The sequence below is a fragment of the Pteropus alecto genome, unplaced genomic scaffold (genome assembly GCF_000325575.1).
Source record: "Pteropus alecto unplaced genomic scaffold, ASM32557v1 scaffold8, whole genome shotgun sequence".
Classification (NCBI taxonomy): Eukaryota; Metazoa; Chordata; class Mammalia; order Chiroptera; family Pteropodidae; genus Pteropus; species Pteropus alecto.
The window spans coordinates 1,779,930-1,803,039 of record NW_006494609.1 but is presented as its reverse complement, the minus strand read 5'-3'; the positions used below and the strand labels follow the sequence as shown (position 1 = coordinate 1,803,039).

At 39.5% G+C, this 23,110-nt stretch overlaps 1 protein-coding gene and 2 pseudogenes across 3 annotated transcripts in view; 2 read left to right on the top strand and 1 right to left on the bottom strand.

Moving 5' to 3' along the window:
- Positions 1 to 920: 920 nt before the first annotated feature.
- LOC112473877 lies at positions 921 to 1,039 on the bottom strand (annotated as a pseudogene).
- Positions 1,040 to 1,918: 879 nt separating this feature from the next.
- Positions 1,919 to 2,037, top strand: LOC112473777 (annotated as a pseudogene).
- A 3,615-nt stretch (positions 2,038 to 5,652) lies between these two features.
- The window catches only part of ZFYVE1 (zinc finger FYVE-type containing 1), a 44,865-nt gene continuing 27,407 nt past the window's right edge, over positions 5,653 to 23,110 (top strand). Inside the window, exons 1-2 of one of the 3 annotated variants that reach the window (XM_006925421.2) lie at positions 5,653 to 5,926; positions 7,254 to 8,187. In XM_006925421.2, the coding sequence (XP_006925483.1) occupies positions 7,705 to 8,187 (483 nt within the window). In that variant the 5' untranslated portion in view covers positions 5,653 to 5,926; positions 7,254 to 7,704. Of the gene's footprint in view, positions 5,927 to 6,070; positions 6,258 to 7,253; positions 8,188 to 23,110 lie in introns of those variants that run through there. The other 2 variants (XM_015599714.2, XM_025042055.1) reach the window with 2 other exon arrangements.

Genomic DNA, 23,110 nt, shown 5'->3' with positions numbered 1-23,110 from the left:
TTTTTTTTTTTGATAATATGTTTTCAATTCTCTTTAATATATGGCTAGGAGTGGAATTGCAGGATCACATTGTACTTCTGTTTAACTTTTTAAGGAAATGACAAACTTTTCCATAGCAGCTACACCATTTTACATTCTCATCAGCAAAGTTCGAAGATTCCAATTTGCCCACATCATTATCAACACTTGTTATTCTGTTTTTCCTCTAATTATACTGGTCCTACTGGGTTTGAAATGATAGCTCATTGGGGTTTTGATTTGCATTTCTCTAATGACTAATGATGTTGAGCATCTTTTGATGCACTTGTTAGCTATTTGTATATCTTCTTTGGAGAATATCTATTTAAATTATTTGACCATTTTTAATTGGGTTATTTGACTTTTTATTAAGTTTTAAGGGTTCTTTATGTATTCTGAATATTAGACCCTTATCAGATATACTATTTGCAAATATATTTTTTTCCACTCTTTGGGTTATCTTTTCACTTTCTTCATAGTCTAATTTGAAGCACAAGTTTTTAATTTTGAAGAGGTTCAATTTACCTAGTTTTTCTTTGCTTGTGCTTTTGGTGTCATATTTTAAAAACTGTTAACCTAATCTAAGGTGTTTTAGTCTGTTCAGGCTGCAAAAACAGAATACCACAGATTGGGTAGCTTATAAACAAAAATTTATTGCTCACAGTTCTGGCTAGAAGTCCAAGATCAGGGTGCCAGTGGTCAGGTGACAGCCTTCTTCCAGGTCACAGACTTATTGTAGCCTCACATGGTACAAGAGGCAAGGGAGCTGTGTGGAATCCCATTTGTGAGTGCTCCACCCTCATGACCCGATCATCTCTCAAAGGCCCCACCTACTAATAGCATCGCCTTTGGGATTTAGGATTTCTTTTTCTTTTTTCTTTCTTTCTTTTTATTATTATTTACGCCTACAGCACCTGGTCTTCCTAGGTGGTCTCCCATCCAAGTAATAACCAGGCTTGACTCTGCTTAGCTTCCACGATCAGACAGGATTGGGCTTATTAAGGGTGGCATGGCTGTAGACCATGGACCATGGCTCCACTGGGGCATGAATCCAGGACCTTCTGCATGTAAAGCAGACATGCTTACTGCTACACAATGGAACCATGTCCAGGATTTAGGATTTCAACATTTAAATTTGGGGGAAACACAAACATTCACAACATGAGGATTTATACCTGTATTTTTTTGTAAAAGTTTTATAATTTTAGCTCTTACATTTAGGTATTGGATTCATTTGAGTTAATTGTTGTATATATTGTGAAACAGAGGTCCAAATTCACTCTTTTGCATGTAGATATCCAGTTATCCCAGCATTAGTTGTTGAAAAGACTACTCTTTTCCCTATTGAATAGTCTTGAAACCCTTGTCAAAAATCAACCGACCATAAATGGATGAGTTTAATTATGGACTCTCAATTCTATTCCATAGATCTATGTTTCTATCCTTATACCTGTACAACACTGTTTTTGATCACTATAGCTTTATTATCAGTTTTGAAATCAGGAAGCATGAGTCTTCCAATTTTGTTCTTTACAAGATTGTTTCAACATTGCTATTCAGGGTCCCTTGCAATTCCACATGAATTTTAAGATCAACTGTCTGTTTCAAAACAAAAAAAAAGAAAAGAAAAAAAAAAAAACAGTTGAAATTCCTCCCTGCCCCCAAATATTTTAAATCTGTGGTTGGTTGAATTCACAGATGTGAAACAAGATATGGAGGGCCAACTGTATATACATGCAATGTAATATTATGCAGCCTTTAAAAAGAAGGAAATCCTGTCACATGGTACAACATGAACCTCAAGGATATTGAGCTAAGTGAAAAAAGCGAGTCAGAAAACGTCAAATACTGTATAATTCTATTATTATGAAGTATCCAGTAATCAAAATCGTAGAAAGAAGTCTATGGCCATGCCACCCTGAACAAGTCCGATCCCGTCTGATCTCAGAAGCTAAGCAGGGTCGAGCCTGGTTAGTAATTGGATGGGAGACCACCTAGTAAGGCCAGGTGCTGTAGGTGTAAAAAAATTAAAAAATTTAAAAAATCATAGACACAGACAACAGAGAGGTTAGTGGAGAACTAGTACAGGGTATAGAGTTTCAGTATTGGCAAGATGAAAAAGTTTTGGAGATCTGTTGCATAACAGTGTGAATATACTTAAGTGTACATTTAAAAATGGTACATTTAAAGATGTTACATCTAATGCTATACACTTTTTTACCACAATTAAAAAAAAAACTCATAAAACTGTAAAAACCTATAACATGACCATAGAGGAATCTGTTAGGAAAGAGAATGAGTTCTTGAAAAGTAGTCAAAATGAACAGTTATGGAAAAGATTTTAATTTTTTTTTTAAGGAATGAAGAAAATGATGCAAGTTTGGACATTATCATTAGGACTATCGTTAAAGTCAGCATACACGTGCTCCAAAAAGAGATATGAAAGTCTAGGCAGGGAAAATGATAGGTGGGGATGAGAGTATTAAGATCTGAACTTCTGAGACCAAAAATTGGGGTTCAAACCCAGCTTTGCTTTCACTTCTCAGGTGGGTGATTTTGTGCAAGTCACTAAAGCTCTCCGGTCTTCGGTTTCCTCATCCAGGCCCTGGTGTTTTCATGCTGGTTCCATCATCCAGGGTGCTTTCCCCTTCTCCAATAAGGTGATCACATTTGGCCTCCAAAAGGAGAGTCCGACAGAGACCATTCTGGTAGTTTTCTAATGTGATATCTTCGTACAAATCCTTCTGAGTGAGGCTCAGCCATTTCCACCCCACCTGGGAAAAGAAGATGGCCAAATCCCTGGGGTACCGCGGGGCGCCTTGGATTTAGACTTTCTTAGTGCAGCAGACATCCTTTCCTGATGACAGTCTGCATCTGGGGAAGGGAAGCGTGCTGGGCAGGTGAGGCAGATAAATACATTGCTTGGCTTTTCCCTTCCGATTCCTTAAGTTAAATGGATTGCTCCCAGAAATGGCATCATGTCAATCCTGTGGTTTCTCATAGCTGTTTGTGCTCAGTTACGCACCCAAATTGGAGAAGCACGATTCTTGTCCACAAAATCATTTTCTGTGAGGAACTGAGCTCCGCAGACACTGATGCCAAAAGCAGTTGAAATGTTGATAGAAAATACATTAAATCTGTAAATCGATCTAGGGATTATTACAATCATAACAATATTGTCTTTCAATCCAAAAATACAGGATGTCTTTCCATTTGTTTATTTCTTCTTTAATTTCTTTTAATGTTTTAAAAAAATTTTATTAAAGTATAGTTGACATACAATATTATATTAGTTTCAGGTGTACAACATAAGTCTAGTAACCATCTGTCTCCAAAGTTTTTACAATATTATTATTGACTGTTTTTTTTGTAAAAAGGCTCATAATATGGCAAACAGGTCATCCTACTGAAAACAACAAAATATGTTGGTAAAATATTGGAGTCAACAAGAAAATAAGTAATTATCAGACCAAAATCTAGGTGAAGGTAGGATCCAGAGAGTAAGTAGAACAATGCTGTCACTTTTTCCCTAGGGTATGTACCTTACTTGGCAACTTAAGCTTGGTTTTTCTAGGCCTCATGGGGCAAGTAGGACAGAATACAAGGCCCAGGGCCTGGTGGAAGAGAGAAGTCTAAAACTGGAACCTCAAAGAGCTCTAGTTTCAGTGTAAGGGTGACTTGCAAGTAAACACACTCCCACCCAACAGACTGGAATGAAAGTTGTCTTGGAAGAGATTTCAGGGAGCTGTAGAGGGGGCACTAGATCCATATGACAGATCTTCCAGAAATATATAATCTAAATATACACCTCCTAGTGGTTAAAAAAGAAAAATCTGAAACAGTGAATATGGTTTAAAGTGGTTCCTTTCAGCAGAAGCCAAAGCAAATCCTCTCTGAAGGAATACCTCTATCCTAGGCTTCAAAAAATTCCCAGAAATAATTTTCCAAAGAAAATACCTCAGTAAAAAAAAAAAAAAGCACATAAAAGATGAGAATGAGCAAAAACAATCAACAACAGAAACAGCTCTGATAATTCCAGTCTCTTAAAAGAAAAATAAACTTTTTTTCATTATTATTGACATATTACCCTTACCTAGAAAAAATTTCAAGAGTACATACGTGTTTAAATGAAGTCTCCCTCACCTTACTTACACTCCTTAGAGGCAACCCTTTTTTATACTTTAAAGGGTTCTTATTGTAACTTCAAAAAATACAGTTTTGAATGGGTTGTGTTGGGTTTAAAAAGAATTAAATACCATTTGTTCCCAGGATATGTTAATATTCTCATTTTACAATTAGAAGTATGGAGCAATTATCAGGGCTACAAAAAATTAGAGTGATAGTTTTAGGAACAAAACACTCTAGGGAAATTTTATGACAGGCCAGCCAGTCTCAAGAACCTAACTGAAGACTTGTTATCTCGTTTCTTTCTAAAATCCCTCCCTTTCTCTTCTCTCTTTAAAACTATGAAGTTTTAAAGTGCTATAGATAGATTAGTTCTTAATATCCTAGTTTGTGATGTGGCATAGGACAAAAATTCTCGGTCATGTTATACAGTTAGTCCAATGGCTGGCTCTCTGTCCAGTCTTGAAAACATAATTTTCAGCAATACAACTCTCATACATGGCTCTCACTATTATGTAAATTTGGTTTTTACCATTGATCTAAATATGTCCCTTGAAACATAAGGTAGAAGAGCATATGAATTAGGAGATGAGTTCTTGTCTCAGCTTGGTCAGTAATTTGCTGTGTGACCTTGGCAAGTCACTTAACCTTAGTATTCTCTCCTGGGTTAACAATTATCAAGATAAAATCAAAGAACTTTAGAATTGGCAGAGACTTCAGAGTTTACATAGTACAATTTCTTCATTCCATGGAGAGGTTGAGTGACTTACCCAAGAGCTTTCTGGAACAAGCTTCCAGTCTTTGGCATCTTAGACCACTGCTCTTTTCATTTCATCAGGCTTTCTTTCAGTGTTGTTCCAAGAAACAAACAAAAAAACCCCCAAATGAAAACACTAAACAAATATATTGCCTCTTACATAAAGCCAGGTAACACTGTTAACCATTAGCTTGCTCTGTAGCCTGAAAGCTTATCCGAAAATATACCCTACCTAACCTAAAGATGATTTAAAAATCCAGAAGTTCTGAAACTATGTAAGGAAAGGTCAGAAAAGTATAAGGTAGAGAAAAAAATTAATGGTTAACAAAACTTACACAAGAGTATTTATATTGTTATCAATTCTTTCTGGTCTTTTCCTACTTTGTACAAGGTAAAATTAGGGAAGTGGAAACTGCCTGTTTTTACATATTTCCAAATGAACGGTGTGCAACAAGGGTTACTTGAAATGGAATTACTTATCTCGCCTACACTACACATTACAACAGTTCTCTAATTTAGCGCCATTCCTTCTCCAGCCGCTACCCAAAATAACGCGCTGAAACCTACGGAAACCGCAGTCAATGCAAAAACTCCATGTCCCGAACTGCTGGATGGCTTATCTCCACCACCTCCTCGCAAGAGCAGTCTCTTCGGTACTGGGAGTTGTAGTCATTCAGGGCCTCCACTTCCGGGATGTGGGAGAGGAAGCGCCTTAGGGAAACTACATTTCCCAGGAAGCTGTGCGTGCCCTTCTCCGCCTCTGCCGGCGTCGGGCTCCACCCCGTCCCGCTCCTCCCTCCCTGGGCTGCCACCGCTCACGCCTTCCTGTTAGTCCGAGCTGTTAGAAGTTCACTCTGATCAGCTGATCCCAACTGACAACAGGAAAGGAGGAAGCCCGGGAGGCAGCGAAGGAGGCGGGGGGGCGGAGATGGAGATGAGGATGGATCCACCGGTGCCCTGAGGAACAGCCCCCGCCCCCACCGGCGCCCCGCGGTACCCCGACGCCGTTTGCCGAGCTGCTCCGTGGTGGGGTCCCCGGGCTGTCGCGGTCGGGAAGGGAAGGGCACGGCCCTAGGCTGGGCAAGCGATAGTCCGGGAGCTCCGGCTGCCCCCGGGAGAAGCGGGGGGGCGGGTGCGGCTGTGGTGGGGGTGGGGTGGCATAAACAATGGATTCGGCTCTGGCCTCTGCCAGCGTGGGGGGATTTTGGGGGACCTTCTTTGTTCTTAGACTCTGCTTCTGCCACTTGGGTTGTGGTGGTGTTGCCCGGGAGGAAGGAAGGATGAGGAATCCCTGGCTGGAGAGAAGTGTCGAAGTAGGGAGCCGAGTGGGCAGATTGTTTGCTTGGCCTAGCGGGCGGTGAGGTGTTGTTTTGAAGTCCGATTCTGTATTTTTCTCAATTGTGACAAATTTTGATTTTTGTTTCCGTTGTGGGAGCTGGTTGGGCACGTCTGAGGATAGTGTGTAAATAAGGTCTTCTACTTACTCCCTTTGCTTTCCTTATTTATTTGAAAATAAGATTGATAGATTGATTACTGTGGGGGAGGAGTAGAGAGTATCTGAAATGAGGGCTTTGCATTTCGTGGGGGCGTTGGAATGGGCGTTCAAGGCTAGAGTTAGGAATATAATTGTGACAAAAGCCCCTTTCCTGCCCCAGTTATGCCCCAGTTATCTTTTCTTCTTCTTCTTTTTTTTTTTGAAGTTATTTTTAATTTTTTGAGAGCAAGAGAAAAATTGTTTTAACTCACTGCAGGTCTGGCTTTGCGGTGGGTTATAGAGGAGTTCTGTCTCCCCTTGCTCCTTTTTTTTTTTTTTTGCAATTAGAGAAGGGACAAAAGGAAGTACAATAATTATTATTGTTTTCAAGCATGAAATGGTGACTCTTGTTTCCAGTTTTACAGTCCTTCTTAGGCATCTGTCTAGAGTTGAAAATATTCCAGGACTTTGATGGAGCTAAAGTTTATTATTGTTATCATTTATTTAGCTTTTTATAGGTTTTTTTCTCCGTGTTTCCCAATTGTGGGGTTCAGGTGAGGATGCAGAAGTTGTCCTTCCAAGTATATTTGCTCAGTGATTTTGATTCTGAAATAATAACCGCGTGAACAGAGAATTTCAGCCTGGGAAATAAAGCAGCAAAGTCTCTTAAATACCTTGGGCCTAGATGTAGTGGTTGTTTTCAAAAGGGTCCTTGACCATGATTTTGAGAAGAAATTGCTAGGATCAGAATGAGCCAGTGTAAGTTTTACAAGCAAGAGTGAGATTTCTCACAGGAGTTTTGGTGTCTTATTTAATCACAATTGTTTTTTAAGGTGCACCTCTATTTTTAGATAGTGAAATTCCTTTTCTTTATTCTAGGTATCCCCTGAAATACTGACTTGAGGTTGGATTGTATTGAAAAGCTCCTGACCACTCTCTTCCCTTACCAAAACCTTGTGCTTGAGGCCCAACCAATGACCTCAGTGAACCTATCAGATCTCTCTCAGATAGCCATAAAAAGACCCTTTCAAATTAATTTTGACCACATATTTGCCTGCACTTTATGGAGGATGAAAACATCAAACCAAATCTACATTGCTTCTGATACAAGAGTCTTGGAGGCAGAAAATTTAAAAATCGAACATTTGTGAGTGTATGGAGAATTCTAATAGGACACCAAAGGGTTTTTGCGTTTTGTTTTTCTTTTTTTTAAGGTGTTCAGAACCCTGTGGTATTTCTGTGCAGTCTTCAGACTCAAAGCCTTTGTCGTTACTCCTGGGGAAAGCCCAGTGACCATTACAGGGTGCGCGATTTCCTTACCAATCAGAGTATGAGTGCCCAGACATCCCCAGCAGAGAAGGGCCTGAATCCGGGGCTAATGTGCCAGGAAAGTTACGCGTGCAGCGGGACTGACGAAGCTGTCTTTGAATGTGATGAGTGCTGCAGTCTGCAGTGTCTCCGCTGCGAGGAGGAGCTTCATCGGCAGGAGCGCCTGAGAAACCATGAGCGGATAAGACTCAGACCTGGCCACATCCCTTACTGTGACCCTTGCAAGGGCCCCAATGGGCATTTGCCAAGTGTGAGGCAGAGGGCTGCTGTGCGGTGCCAGACATGTAAAATCAACTTGTGCCTGGAGTGCCAGAAGAGGACTCATTCTGGGGGTAGCAAAAGGAGACACCCTGTTACCGTGTACCATGTCACTAAGGTCCAGGAGTTACTAGAAGAAGAAGAGATGGATGAAGAGACCAAAAGAAAGAAGATGACTGAGAAGGTTGTGAGTTTCCTTCTAGTAGATGAAAATGAAGAAATTCAGGTAAACATGTGGGTATAGTGGGATTCATGTGACAGTGCAACAGATAGATCTGTCTTTGGAAGTTAGCTCTCAAAAGGAAAGTCCAGGAGGAATTCAAATTTTAACTGTTAAAAGACAAGATCCTTGAAAGCTTGTATTACAAAGAGTCAGATTTAGTTACTTACCAGCTGTGTGAGCTTGGGCTGAATCACTTTACTTTTCTGAACCTTAGTATTCTTATCTATAAATGGGAACATTGCCTACTTCATTGGGTTATTGTGAGGTTGAAATGGCATAGTGTTTGTATAGCCTGTTGCATAATAAATGTTCAGTATACAGTAGCTGTTATTAGTATTATTATTAGGAAAAACTGATTTAAAACAGTTTTCTGAATGAGAGCACTTTGGCGAATTGTGAATAAATGTGAATGATGAGGGACTTTGTGCAGGGAAACACCGACAGTGGGTCCCATGGAGAGGGCTAGGTAATAAGTCATCAACCTGCTTTCTCAGTTTAGAGAGTCAGGTCTTTCAAAAGTGGCATTTGATATAAGGATAGTGTTCTCTCTAGATGGTCTCTTCTTATTTCCATGTGTAGGCTTCTGATGAGTAAAAGCCACTGAAGGCACCTGGGAGTACAGAAGGACTAGAGAACATTTGCTTTGATTCCGAGGTGGGGAGAGGGTAATATATGATAGGAACAAGTCACGGAGATAGTAGTGTATGACAAGGGTGATTGGGGAAGGGGTAATATAATGCCTATGCTTTTGAGTGAAGACTGAATTCACATCCTGGCTACACCACTCACTGGCTGTGTAACCTTGGGCAAATTATTTAAACACTGTGCCTCAGTTTCACTTCTACTACATAGTAGTTGAGAGGATTCAAAGAGAATGAGAAAGATTTATCACAGGGCCCAGCATGTAGTGTCCACTACTAGTCTGTTGTTTTTGTCGTATCATGCAGTATTTGTGGTACATGGACTCTGTACTTTTAGCGGTGATGTCTCCTCAAGTCTCCAGATTGGTATGGTATGTAAGTTAACCGTTTGAAAAACTACCCAATTACCCAGTAAATATTTTTCATTTCTGTCTTTTTTCCTCTCTGGATAAGCTTATGGGAATGGATTACATCATGTTTCCTATGTACAGCAATCCCCCCTTGTCTGCAGGGGATGTGTTCCAAGACTCCCAGTGGACGTGGATAGTACTGAACCCTATATATACAGTTTTTTCCTATACATGCATACATACCTATGGTAAAGTTTGACTTATAAATTAGGCCCAGTAAGAGATTAATAACAATTACTACTTATAAAATAGAACAATTATAACAATATAGTATAATAAGAGTTACAGGAATATACATAAAATAGAACAATTATAACAATATAGTGTAATAAGAGTTACAGGAATATAGCCTTTCTCAAAATATAGTACTGTATGTACAGTGTGGATATGCTGGACAAAGGGATGATTCATGTTCTGGACATCATGTTCCAGGCAGGCCAGAGTGGGACCATGCGAGATTTCATCATACTACTCAGCATGGCGCACAGTTTAAAACTTATGAATTGTTTGTTTCTGGAATTTCCCATTTAATTTTAGACCACAGTTTATGGTGGGCTACTAAAACCATAGAAAGTCAAACCATCGATAAAGGGGCTCCGCTGTACTTCTGTTGTCAGCTACATACTTTGCTAACACAGACTTTACTTGAATGGCTGAGAGGAACTAATAGAGTTATGGAAGAATGACCCAGATCCCATTCGGCTTCCCTTGTTAGCGATAGTGTCTTCATTATGAATTATGCTCTAATTGGGTGACGGTGTGGGTTAAATATTTTACAAGTGGGGCACTTGGTTTTGGATGATTCTTGTTGGTTCTGCCACCAGTTCTCTTTAGTGTCAGCCTTTATATTTCGGATTGTCACTTTCATAAAGAGGAAGATTTGAGATGAACCAGTAACCTTGTCACAAAATATATTTTTTGAAGGGAGGAAGGTGTGTATTTTTTCCTATTTGTAGCATTGATACATGTTACTTAGTAGAGAATTAGGAAAACATAAGGGAGTGTAATGAAAAAGGCAAATCCAATTACCCAGAGATGATATTTGTCCACTTTTTTTTCTTGTAGTGTGTAGTATGTATATAGTTGGGTTGCACAGACTTCCCCTTCATAAATATTGACCATTTCCCAGGAAATAACAGTTTATTAATTGCAAACAACATTGGTTGGGACTAACGGATTGGACATAGAATTTTATTTAGTGGTGATTCATTCTCATAGAGTCACTAGTGGGAAAGTACTTTGAGAAAATAATCTGGTTCAGTTTTCTAATGTGAATGTCCAAAACGATTAGACGATTGTCTGATAACAAATCTAGATTATAAATTCAGCTAGATTGTAAACCCCTTGAGAGCAGGACCATTGTCTTATGCCCCGTATCATGTACAATGGTAGGCACGTCATGAGGCCATAAATACTTACTGATTGATTGGCGATGTCACATCTCAACTTCGTTTTTCAGAAAATGGATATCATACACTTAACTACTAAAAAAAAAAAAACTAAAATGTTATAAAAGGGCATACAATGATCAGAGTTTCTCTCCTACTCCATACCCTTAGTCTCCTTTCTTAGAACAGTCACCATTGACAGTTAATGGCATGCCTTTCTAGAATTTTTTTCATGTGTACGTATAAATGTATGTATCCTTTTAATTTTTCAACAGAAATAGAACCTGATATACTTACTGTTCTGTCCTCAGCTTTTTTTCACTGAAGGATACATATTGTAGAGCTTACATGATCAGCACATTGAGATTTTACCTCATTATTTAAAGGCTGCCTAGTATTTTATTGAATGTTTTTTTGTGTAATTTTAACATAATGGATATTTGAGATATTATAAACAGGAATGTATTAAATAGTCTCTGAATTTATTTAGAAATGGAATCTTTTGTCAAATGATATGTGCATTTTAAATTTGGATTGATTATACCAAATTTCCAAACCTCATTTTCTTAGCCTCTGCAGTACTTCTGTGAGTCTCCCTTGGGTTCTGGTCTTAGCTCATAACAGCTAAAATTTAAAAAGCTCTTACTGTGGTGCTAGGAACTGTTCTTAGCATTTTACAAGTCTGTGCTCATTTAATCCTGTTGATAACTCTGCCTGTTAGCTTCTTGTTGCTGCTGTAACAAATTACCACAAATTTAGTGGTAACAAATTACCACAAATGTAGTGGCTTAAAGTAACACAAATTTATTCTGTCATAATTGGGAGGTCAGAAGTTCTAAAAATGGATGGATAGGGCTGTGTTCCTTCTGGAGGCTCTAGGGAATGATTTGTTTCCTTGTCTTTTCTAGCTTCCTGAGGCTGCCTGAATTGTTTGGTTTGTGGCCCCATTACTCAACTTTAAAGTCAACAGTGTAACTCCTTCTAGTCCCTGTCTCTGTCTCTCTTTTATTGTCACATTGTCCTCTCCCTCCTGCCTCCCTCTTACGAGGATCCTTGTGATTACACTGGCTCCACCTGGATAATCTAGCATAATCTCCCCACCTCAAGGTCCTTAATTCAGTCATATCTGCAAAGTCTCTTTGCCACATAGTGACATATTCACAGGTTCTGGGGATAGGATGTGGACATTTTGGGGGTGGGGGCAGTTTCAGCCTACCACACCCTATGAAGTAAGTTGTACATCTTAATCAGTTGGGGCTGCTCTAACAGAATACCATAGATTGGTTGGTTTTTAAACAACAGAAGTTTATTTCTCAGCTCTAGAGATTGGGAAGTTGAAGATGCTGGCACCAACAGATTGAGTGATAAGGGCCTGGTTTATAGACAGCTGTCTTCTTGTGTTGTTCTCACATGGCAGAAGGGAACTCTTGGGTTTCTTTTATAATCCCATTCTTCAGGGCTCCTCCCTAATGATCTAATCACCTTCCAAAGGCTCCACCTCCTAATGCCATCACATTCACATTGGGGTTAGATTTCAATATGTGAATTTTGGGGGAGGGGGCAGAATACAAACATTCCATCTATAGTATTGCATTTTATAGATGAAGACATTGAAACAGAGTGATGAGGTTAACTTGCCAACATTGAGTTACATTTAAGTAGCCGAAGATTTGAGCGTAGGTTATCTGGCTCTAAGATCCTTGCTTTGTAACACTCCTACTGTCTCTGACCAAGTCATTTAAACTTTCTAATTAACCTTCATTATGGTTAATAGTATCAGCTTACCAGTTCCTCATGGCTGCTGTGAAAATCAAATGAAACAGCTCTATATAAGTATATGACTATCGTCATTGAAGAAATGCTTCTTCATAGCAGTAAAGATTCTATGAGTTAGGCCCAACAGTTGTTTTTCGTTTCATGTTTCTAGGTGTTTATAGGTTTTGATGATTTTCATTTTAGTATGTAAGGATTGTTTTAGCAGTTCGTAGGCTGTTACTGTTAGGTGTGGTTTCCTCAAATTTTATGGCCGAGAGCCTCCTAAGATTTGTTGCTTATGATTCAAGTATTCAGTTTCTTTGGGAAAACCTAAAAAGATAAAAGTTTTCTTTTAGAGGTGAAAATTTTGTCATTACCTGTTGTCATTTGAGTGTGTAGTGTTATCATTTGAGTGTGTAGTAGAATGATAGATTTGAGGAGAGACTGACTTTTGGTCTCAGTAAGCCATTTGTGGCCTACTAGCCAAAGCTATTCATGGCTTCATCACATTTATTATATGTTATGTACTGGACACTTTCTAGATTCCAAAGATACATGGTTAATAAGACTCGTTCCGTGCTGTCGTAGAGTTTACCATTTAAGTGAGGAAAGCAGAGTTCACACATGTAAAACACATAAAAAGATGGTTCACATATAGTAAGTATTATTAAGGAAGAGTGATTTGGAAGCTACAGGAAGGTTTTATTGTAGAGGTAACTTTTAAGCAAAGACCTGATGGTTAATACTACCTAGGAAAATAGACCTGTTGACAGGAATGGGAACAAAAAGAAGGTGGGCTGTCATGTTTGAGTATAGAAAGAATGCCATTGTGGCTAGAGTGAGTTGCAGAGAGTGGTAAGGAAAGAGATGCAGAGGTAAGTAAGCAGGTGCCAGATCACGTGGGGCCTTGTAGGCCTTAGAAATAAGCGTGGGTTATAAGTGTAATAGGAAGCATCATTCTGCTTTGTGCTAGAAAGTCACATGACCTGATAGAACTTTTTTAAGAGATAGCTCTTGACTTTAGTGTGCAATCTAGATTATGGTGATTGTAGCGGGGGCAAGAGGGAAAGCAGTGAAGCCACTTAGGAGAATATTGCAGAAGGTGAGGTGAGAGGTGGCTTAGATTTGGTGTTATTTACATGGTGAGATGGAAAGATAATGAATTTGGGACAAAGTTTGGGTGTAAAACAGGAATGCTGATACATTGGGTGGAGGGGTGAGGGAATGAGAGAACTCAGTTGTGATCCCGGAGCATTTGGTTTATGCAAATAACACCTGCTTAATACTCCAGATTTTACTGAATTGATAAAACTAAAAGTCTTTAAGAACTCTATTCGAACAATAAAGAAAGCTAAATTCATCTTATTTGGTATTATCTAAGACTGGTTCTCAACTCGAAGTGGTTTTCCTTCCCCATTTGGCAATGGCAATGTTTGGAGTCATTTGGCAATGTTTGGAGTCATCTTTGGTTGCCACAGCTGGGGGGTAGAGGGGATGTACTACTGGCTAGTGTGTAGAAGCCAGGGTACTGCTAAGATTCTTAAAATACATAGGGCAGCCTCACTACCTCCCATCCCCACCAGAAATATTATCTAGTACAAAATGTCACTAATAGTGTTGAGATTGAGAAACTGATCTAAGAATTGAAAGTTTGGTTGAACAGGAGATCTGGATTCCAGTGAAGTGGAAAATATATCGGGAACAAAAATTTTAGTCAGTACACCACTTTTTTCTCTTTTTGGTTCTGTTCACACCTCAGAAGTAATCTAGGTGAAATTAGTATTGTGGTGTATTTTGTAACCTCGCTAGTGAAATGTTTAGACTTTGTGGGTTGTATTCATTGATTTTTCTAGGCCTCAGTGAAACTATACCAGGAAAACCAAAGAACTTATGGATCTGTTTTTTAGAGCCCATAATACGTAGATGATCCACACTGACAAGTCATCCATAATCTCAAAGTTAGAGACAACACCCTTAGCAAATAACTCAAAGGTTAGAAGAATAAAGTTCTTTAATTAGGGTTCTTAGTGGTAAGAAGAGGATAGTATTTTCTTAGCTGTTGGGTCTTGTGAGGAATTCAGACATCTTATCAGAATGTCTATTTGTCAGAGGGTAAAAAGGTGAAAAATTAAGTCATTTTTTTCCCTTCATTCTTATATACATACATATTTAAACCCCATACAGGGTTTCCCCCCCACCCCCATAATCATCCCTTTCTCTCTGTCTCTTTTCTGCAAACTTCCTATACTGTCCTCTCTCCAAAAGAACAGAGCAGCAAACTGACAGGAAATTTCACCTTCTTGCTGACTGTGCCCTAACTGGGGCATTAGGAGAGCCAGGAAGCTTTTCATGCCAGAAGACTCCTGAAATTAAGCCCCCTCATGCCAAACAGGCAGGGTGATAAGGAAGTCCTGGAGTGGTCAATGAGAAGGTAAGAAAGGCCCTCCTTGACTCGGGAATTGACAGCCGTGGTTCCTCTCTGAAATGGGAGGCCAAGTGAGTCTTCTCTGTTCTTCCCTCAGCAGAGTCATTGGTGGACCTCATCACACTGAGTCCGTTCCTTTAAGAAGACCCATCACGTTGCTTGGCTGCTTCACTTGTTTACAGTCCCAGAATAGTGTGGCTCAAAATACTGGGACTTGGCTTTTTTTTTTTTTTTTAATTGGCTAAAGGAGACATTATTTTAATGGGATCCAGGAATGGAAAATAGCAGAGGATGTTTTTGGACTGTATGGGAATTCTTGACCACAAACCAGCTGTGTTGGTCTATCCCATTTCTGTGCTCCTATCTTAGACTTATCTGTTGGTGACCCTTGGGCCCTGTCCTCTGCTTCCTGATCTAGGGTACCTTGATGAGGCTTGCTGTTTTCTAGGCCCTCTGTTTCAGAAACCCCTCAGGACTTAATTCTGGTCAATAAGTCACGAGCCAGGGGGATCATAATCTTCTAAATTGTGGAACTTCCCCACGATTTCTTGTTAGATAGCCAAAGTCTTATACTGTAAGAACTAATTTTGGTGCTGGGGCTGGATAGCCCTTTGGCAATCTCTGGTTAGGACATGAATATATTTACTGTTGGTTCTTAGGAGCCGTGTTCAAAAAAGGAACAAAAAGCCATAGATCTGCTTAGGAGCTGTCTGTCAAAATAATAAGCAATAATTGCAGGAGTAGCAGAGGTTCCCTCCGCCATTGCTGCCTTTTACTCCTCGAAGCCAAGTAAAAGCCCCTTTTGTTTAGTAATAATGCTGGGAGGAAGGGCATTGTATGGGATTACTGGGAAGTGCAGGGTAGAGGATGACTCAGATGGGCAAAAAGATAAAAGAGCCCCTATTATGTGCCTTCAGTTCGTGCTCAGCATTTTCTGAGCTTTCCCAGCCTTGGGCTGTTTTAACAGGCTCCTGGCATTTAACCTGGGAGGCCTTTTTGTTTAGTACTGGACTGTTTAAAATTTGACCCATATAAACCATCACTGTGACTCAAAATCACTGTGAGTCAGCTTTCCAGGGAACCTATTTTTAACTATTTCAAGTTACCTCCAGTTTATGTGATTCTATTTTTTCCTGGTCTGTTACTTCTTTGAAGTGATTGATTTTTCTGGAATTGAACAAATATTTGGCTTTTTCAACCAGGGGTCATGTTAACGGGAAGATTTCTTATTAAGTTGACTTTATATGTTTTCCTTGTGGATGCATCTCCTGGCTGCACCACCCTTGAATTTATCCTGGAGATGTGTAGCACGAAAGGGCTTCTGATGGCTGGCTGAACTTTTCTGGGGAGTCGTGCTTGCTTTGGGAGGAGCTCCCATTAGACCATTTCTGCCTACGGTTAGAACTGCTAAATGTATTGAGTATGTTTGATTGCTGATGGGAAGTTAGAGGAAAGCTAATGGATGAGACCCAGAAGAAGGGAAAGAAAACAGGATTATAAAAAGTTCCAGGCAAGAAGAATTGGAAAGACCTATGAGAAGGGACACAGAGGAACTTTTGGAGGCAGGAAAGGGTGATTGCTTCCTTGGAGGATGTTTTGTTCGTTTTGCCTCTGTTTCCAATAGCTTTTGGCTGGCAATTAAGAGGCACTGTTTGGCCTATTTGTGTGGTTATCTTGGTAGAAGCTGGGGTTCTTGGTCAGAAGAGTGTACAAACCAATCGTATGGAAGCCTCTGACCTCTGGGTGATTCTATTTTCTGGTAGCTTCTGGAAATTTTTGTTCCCCTTACTGATTCCCTTCTACTTGAGACTGGATTATTGCTGTCTTTTCCAGGGAATTTGAGTCTAGACAGTGGAATGCTTGAAAAGAACAGATAAATCCTGGTTCTGGCATATAGTTGCAGACACCTGAAGTTCAAGTTTAGAGAGCAATTCAGCAGTCATACAGTATTCTAGAAATTCCTCTAATTTCCAGCCCAATTGCTTCTGCCCAGTGTATATGTCATCTACATGGCTAAACTGTTTTCCATAATCTCTCATAACCTTTTCTTTCAGAGAGCTCGATTCAGTTTACATGTATCATTCAACAACAGGCATAAACATTTATTGAGTATCACTTATGTGCCTTATTAGTTTGAGTAATCTCTGAAATATCTGCCACTTTCAGAAGAAAATAAGTTTCTAGAACTAAATATAAATGAGTTTAGGGTTACATACTGTTTTGGACTGTTCATGACATCTTTTTTTCATTACCACATAAAATTGAGTTTGCTGCTTTTTTTTTTTTTTTTTAAAGGATTGATCTAAAAAGGTTTTGGTGTTAAAGTGCAGCCTACCTTGACCCCCATATTTACAAGAGCAACCCCTGTCCCCACCTTGCAGTCCTAGTCCCCTCTCCTGATTTTTCTTCACACTACTTATCACTGTTTGACATGACATAAAACAAAAGTACATGACATAACACATGTACTTTTAAAAATCAACTCTTCATGGCATAATTTACAGAATATACACATTTTAAATGTACAGTTCTATAAGTTTTGACAAATGTATGTACACATGTGTAACCACCGCCACAGTGAAGATATAGAACATTCCTGTTCCCCAAAAAGGTTCCCTTGTGCCTTAAGTCAGTCCCCAGAAATCACTGATCTGTTCTCTACAACTAGAGATTTGACTTTCATGGAGTTTTATATAAATAGAAACATGCAGCACTGTTTTGTGTCTGGCTTCTTTCACTCACCATGTTTTTGATGGTCATTCATGTTGCTGCATGTCTCAGTTCATTTGTTTTTACTGCTGGGTAGTATTCTATTTGTTCATCCATTCACTGTTGTTGGATGTTTTATATACCATATATTTTAATTGTTTGACTCTTGTCTTTTTTCCCCATTAGAATGTAAGCTCCATGAGAGCAGTGACTTGTTTTTCATTGGGGGTGTAATTCACATAACATAAAATTAACCCTTTTAAAGTGAACATTTCAGTGGCATTCAGTATATTCACCATTTGTGCAACAACCACCTCTATCTAATTCTAAAATATTTTCATTACCCAAAAGAAAACCCTGTACCTGTTAAGCAGACCATTCCAGAGGACAGTGATTTTAAAAAATCTTTTTTATATAACTTTTATTATTTCCCAGTTATAAAAATAACATCGACACAGCATGTTAAAATACTGATACAGAACTACAGAAAAGTAGTTAATTTTATGATAAAACAAAGCCACTAGTATCTCAGTCCTTTTTAATGTTGCATTTACTTTTTAAAAAAACAACTTTATTGAGATATAATTCATATACCATACAATTCACCCACTTAAAGTGTCAGTGTACAATTCAATGGCCTTTAGTATATTCACAGATGTGTACAACCACCACCACAGTCAATTTCAGAACATTTTCATTGGGCAGTAATTTTTGCCTCTTCTCTTTGTCAACATCTAGACAGTGTTTGGCACAGAGTATATACTCAAATAATATTTGTTGAATGAATGAAATGCATTGAGAATGTAATCATTAGTTCAACAAACATTTAATGAGTGTGTACTATGTGCTGACAACTGAAGGACATACAAAAGGGCAGAAAGACACTGGGTTTGCCCTTAGGGAGAGGACAGTCTAGTGGTAATAGAAGAAAAATACATAGAAATAAGGTGGATGATGTCAGCAGTATAGAAAGGATATTATGGCGATTTAGAGAAGGGTAATATTGCTGGAGGGGTTACTATCGTTAATTGACTTTAAATAGTTATATGCTATATTGTTACTTCAGCAGGGCTCCATTATCACATTCCAGGTTGTATAGAAACCAGATTCCTCTCAATCTCTACCTCAGAAACAAAAGATCTCCTTATAAGGCTGTGTCATCTATTAAGATCGACAAAAAACTATGAGGAGAGCACTTTAGTGAGTCTCTGGTGTAACAATAATTCTTGGAATCCTGTCATGTCATTCTTTTGAAATCTTAATGCTTTCTTATGCATAATGTATGTATTATGCCATCTCATAACAATTTTTTCCCCTAAATTGAGAAGATACATCTTTCTGAGGGAGGGAGTGGTAAGTATTGAGTAAAGTATCTTCCCTGTCCCATTGTCCCTAATTCTTTAAAGAGGCATTTATTGAAAACCTTCCCTCAGGAGGATTTTTACTTGGGATAATGGAATGAAATTCTGCAGTGGTGGTGATGACAGTGGCCCAGAGGCAAACCAGGACAACTACAGTCAACACTTCTCTAGCATTTAACTACATGCCACCACTGTGCTAAGTGCTCCATATACATCTCATTTAATCCTCACAGCAACTCTGTGAAGTAGATCGGGTTGTTATCCTTATTATATAGGTGAGAAAACTGAGGCCCAGAGAAGTTAAATTACTTCTTTAAGGCTCTTCTAGTTCAGTGAGTGTTACAGGCTGGTTGAGTGAACCATTAATGGTAATACTGCACTGTTCTCTTCCACAGAGAATGTAACATCTAGACATTTGTGCTATGATTATTCATTTATTGACAAATATGTACTGGTTTCCTACTATGTGACAGGCCCTGTGCTAGGGCTGCAGGGGTGAAAACACAGACCAGACCCCTTGCCAGCGTAGAGTTCATTCTGGTTGGGAAGCTCAGAACTGGGATGAATGGGAACATGTTAATAGACATGGTGTGTTGAGGATGGAGACTTTGAGCAAGGGAAGGGTTGAGTAAATTGCCCCTGTGATTACCTGGTGTGATCCAGGTAGCGGTGAACTTGAACCTAGCTCTTTTGTCTTATGTCTCACCTGGTGCTTTTACTGCTAAGTCTCAGAGCCTTTACCAGACTTTATGTCTGTTTTTATAGTTGGCCAAATATAAGTATGATGTGCCACTTAAAAGGGGAGTTGCATCTCCCATCTGGAAGCTCCTTGGAAGAGTCCTTTGAGGATGATGTAGATCTTGAGGATGACTAGATATTTCCAGTTTGTCCTCAGAATTCGGCTTTGCTTTGGAAAGCTTTTTATTCAGATATAATGGAGAGCTGAACTGGATTAGGTCAAGAGACTGATCATGGAGCTAAAAATGATTCTTTTTAAAGAATTCATTGTGTGGATCGTCTCTACGTAGAAATGTTCTCTCTCCTGCTAGAGTAGGAGGAAAGTGGCAGGCATGTGAGGCCATGTGTCAGAAACACCATGGGTAGTTATAAGACATGGGAGGAGAATTCCTGACCTCTCAGGTAATGGAACACTTGGAGGACCCCGAAGTAGAAGAAAGTGATCTTTGCCCTTACCAAATGTGTTTGTGAAGCCAATCTCGACTTCAGTAGTCTTAAGAAAACATTTGATTGAGAAACAATTGTTTTTACATGAAATTGTTGACACATGGATAAACAAAGATATACACACACTCCTAAGGATACAATGAACAGAAATTTTCTGAACTTGCTGGTTGAGGAGACAGGTTTACTAGAACTTTTTGGCAATAGGGATTTGCTATTGGAGTGGAACCTCCCTATCATTTGGACTTTAAAAATAGACTGGCTGCTGATCTGTTTGACACTAAGTAAAGTCCTGCCTAAAAATTGGGCCATGGACTTATTAAATCATTGCCTGGAGTTCTTTTCAACATGATGAAAGTGGGTCTGGATTTTTTTAAGGAAGAGTTTTGTCACCTTCCACTTCTCCTTTCCCTCCCCTAGAAGAAGGAAAATGTTACCTAAGTTCTATATCTGTGCTGGTCTGACATCATCAGGTCAGTGACAGACACTAGATGAAGCTCAATACATGTCTATTGATTAAATGAAGATAACAAGTTATAGTTTCCTTTTGGGATAATGGTCCCAGTTCTGATAAGAACAAGAATCTGGTTTGATTTCTTTGGGTTCTGTCTCTTCCTCTGAACTCAGCTAAAGATGGAATGAAAGCAAAATAAACCAGAAGTCAACACAGAAAAGTAATTATAGAAACTTACTTTGGGGATGACTATTGACTTAGGCTAGTTTTAGAATCTCAACGAGAGGTGTAAAATAACCTTTGTTGTCTCAGTGGTGGGATTTATTGTAAAGCATTAGATTGTGATGGGAGCAACCAAGCTTCCCTTAGCTCTTGCTATTTGGGGAAGGAGCTGATTTTTGCCCTCAGCCACAGGGAACACCTTTATAAAAATTCAAAGGACTGTTATGATTGTAGTTAGTAGAAATTAGGTCATTTTCATCGAGAGAGGCCAAAACTGAAAGGACTGGAGCTACTTTCTGAGTTACTTTCCTTGCAGTTGTTTGGGGTTTAACTTCTAGACTCTGTGTTTTGTTGAACTTTCCTTCTTCCAAGGCTCTTTACTTCAGTTCCTTCCCCGTTTTTTGCATTTCCCTTCCCAGGCCTCCTCAGAACAAAGCCCATATGGTCATTCTTCCTGTATGATTCTCTGAGGGCTAAGAAGGAATTTCTTGAGGGAGATTTTCATTATCCTGTTGCTTGCTTAGGTCAGAGGTTGACTGCTGGACACTTTTCACTATCATAAACTGCTCTGAATTCTAAATTGGAACAATGGAGATCATTGAGTACAGTTATACTTCATTTTAGAAACTCCACTTGGAACTCTGTACAAAGTGAAAGGCTTTCTGGGTGAGAGAGAGATGTACTGTTTGGTTTCTTAAAGATTGGTATGATATTAGATGGTCACTTTACTAAGAGTCAGCTATAAAGCCAGTATTAATATGTTTTGATCAGCGAGAAAGGAGTCATCAGAAGCAAGCAGCAAGATAATTTTGGGTAGAGTCGGTTTGGATCTCACTGCATTGCCGATTTAGTCTCTGAATGAGTAACTTCTGAACAAGCTTGTTCAAGCCCAGCTGCTATTGCTGTGTATCAGGATGTTTTCCCAGTTGGCTGGTCTTTAAATAATAATGGGTAATTATTGAGTGCTTACGGTGTTCCAGGCATTGTGCTATGCCCTTTATGTGCTTTATCTCATTTAGTCCCCTCCGTATCTCTAAGGGTTGTAGAATCTGTTATCTTGTTTCCCTGAGGCTTCAGTAGTTAAATAACTTCCTCAAGGCCACACAGTGGCAAAGCCAGGAGTGGAATACCAGTGTTTCTGATTGGTCTGAGGTCCAAGAGATGGTCTAGCAAGTTGGGGGGACTGGAGGCAGAAGTTGGGAGGGGGGGGCTTTGGTGTCACTCCTGCTTTTGCTGTTTTGAAAAGGCTGAGGACCATTTGTAGAGTTGGGTGGCCAGTTGGCCCAGCTCAGAGTCAGGTAGCTTATTTCACTCCAGGAATGGAGCAAAGTGGGATCATTGATAGCAAACAGGCAGAACAAGTAGGGCGGCAGCCTTGTTCCCTTCTGGCCCCTTCTTTTCCTCATGGAAAGGAATCTTATCTTTTCCTCCCCTAACTGAAAACCAGTCTTGCTACCACCTAGGCCTAAGCTGTTCTCTCCTTCTGGCTCATGTAAGGATGAATTTAGTATAATAGGGAGCAAAATAATATGAAAGGTAGGCGAATTAAAAATGAAGCATGTTTTTTGTGTGCAAAGCATTTTCTCACTTATCTATTTATGTGATTAGCCATCACTATCCAATCAAAGAAGGCAAAGATGGTTATATCCTCGCTTTACACAGAAAAAAACGCAATCATTGCATGTTCAATGATTATTTAGGGCTGTCAGTAGAAAAACTAGCCTAGAGCTTTGAGCTCCTTGCCCCAGAATTCTTTGCAGAGAGTGGACTCAGAGGCATATGCCCAACACATGAACATATGTCTTTAACATACCCCAAGACACCAGGTGCCGAAATAATATCCCCAGATGCTGATATGGAGGGTTTTATTTTCATCCTTAATAAATAGTTAACAAAAATATTATGTACATCATTTAGTGGGCACTTAATCAATGTGGGTACTAAGACAATTCTGTACCTAAAGATTCCTATGTGCTCCTTTTCAGGCGCCTGTTCTTACATATCTGGGTAGTAGTTGTCTTTTTGTGGGCTCACAGATTTATGACAGTAGATTTCCAAGGGTGAAAGTCCCTAGCCTAGTCGTCTTTCCAAGGACTGTTTAAGAAGGTGGATGGCTCTTAGAGTGAGTGAGCCACCCTGACCTTACCTGGTAGAGGTTTATGGAGCTTTTGTTTTATTTCTCTTGCTGGCCAGTGTAGCAGCTTGGAACCAGGCTGGCTGAGTGACACTGTTCCAAAATGGGCTGTTATACCCCCAAATGGGGTGTAACTTCTTGTTCCTCTCAGTTGTCTGGGAGATCAGTGAACTCATCACCAAGTTTATCGAATGCTGCTGCGTGTGTTAAGCCCTATGGAAGATACAGGGTGAAAAAAAAGTGAT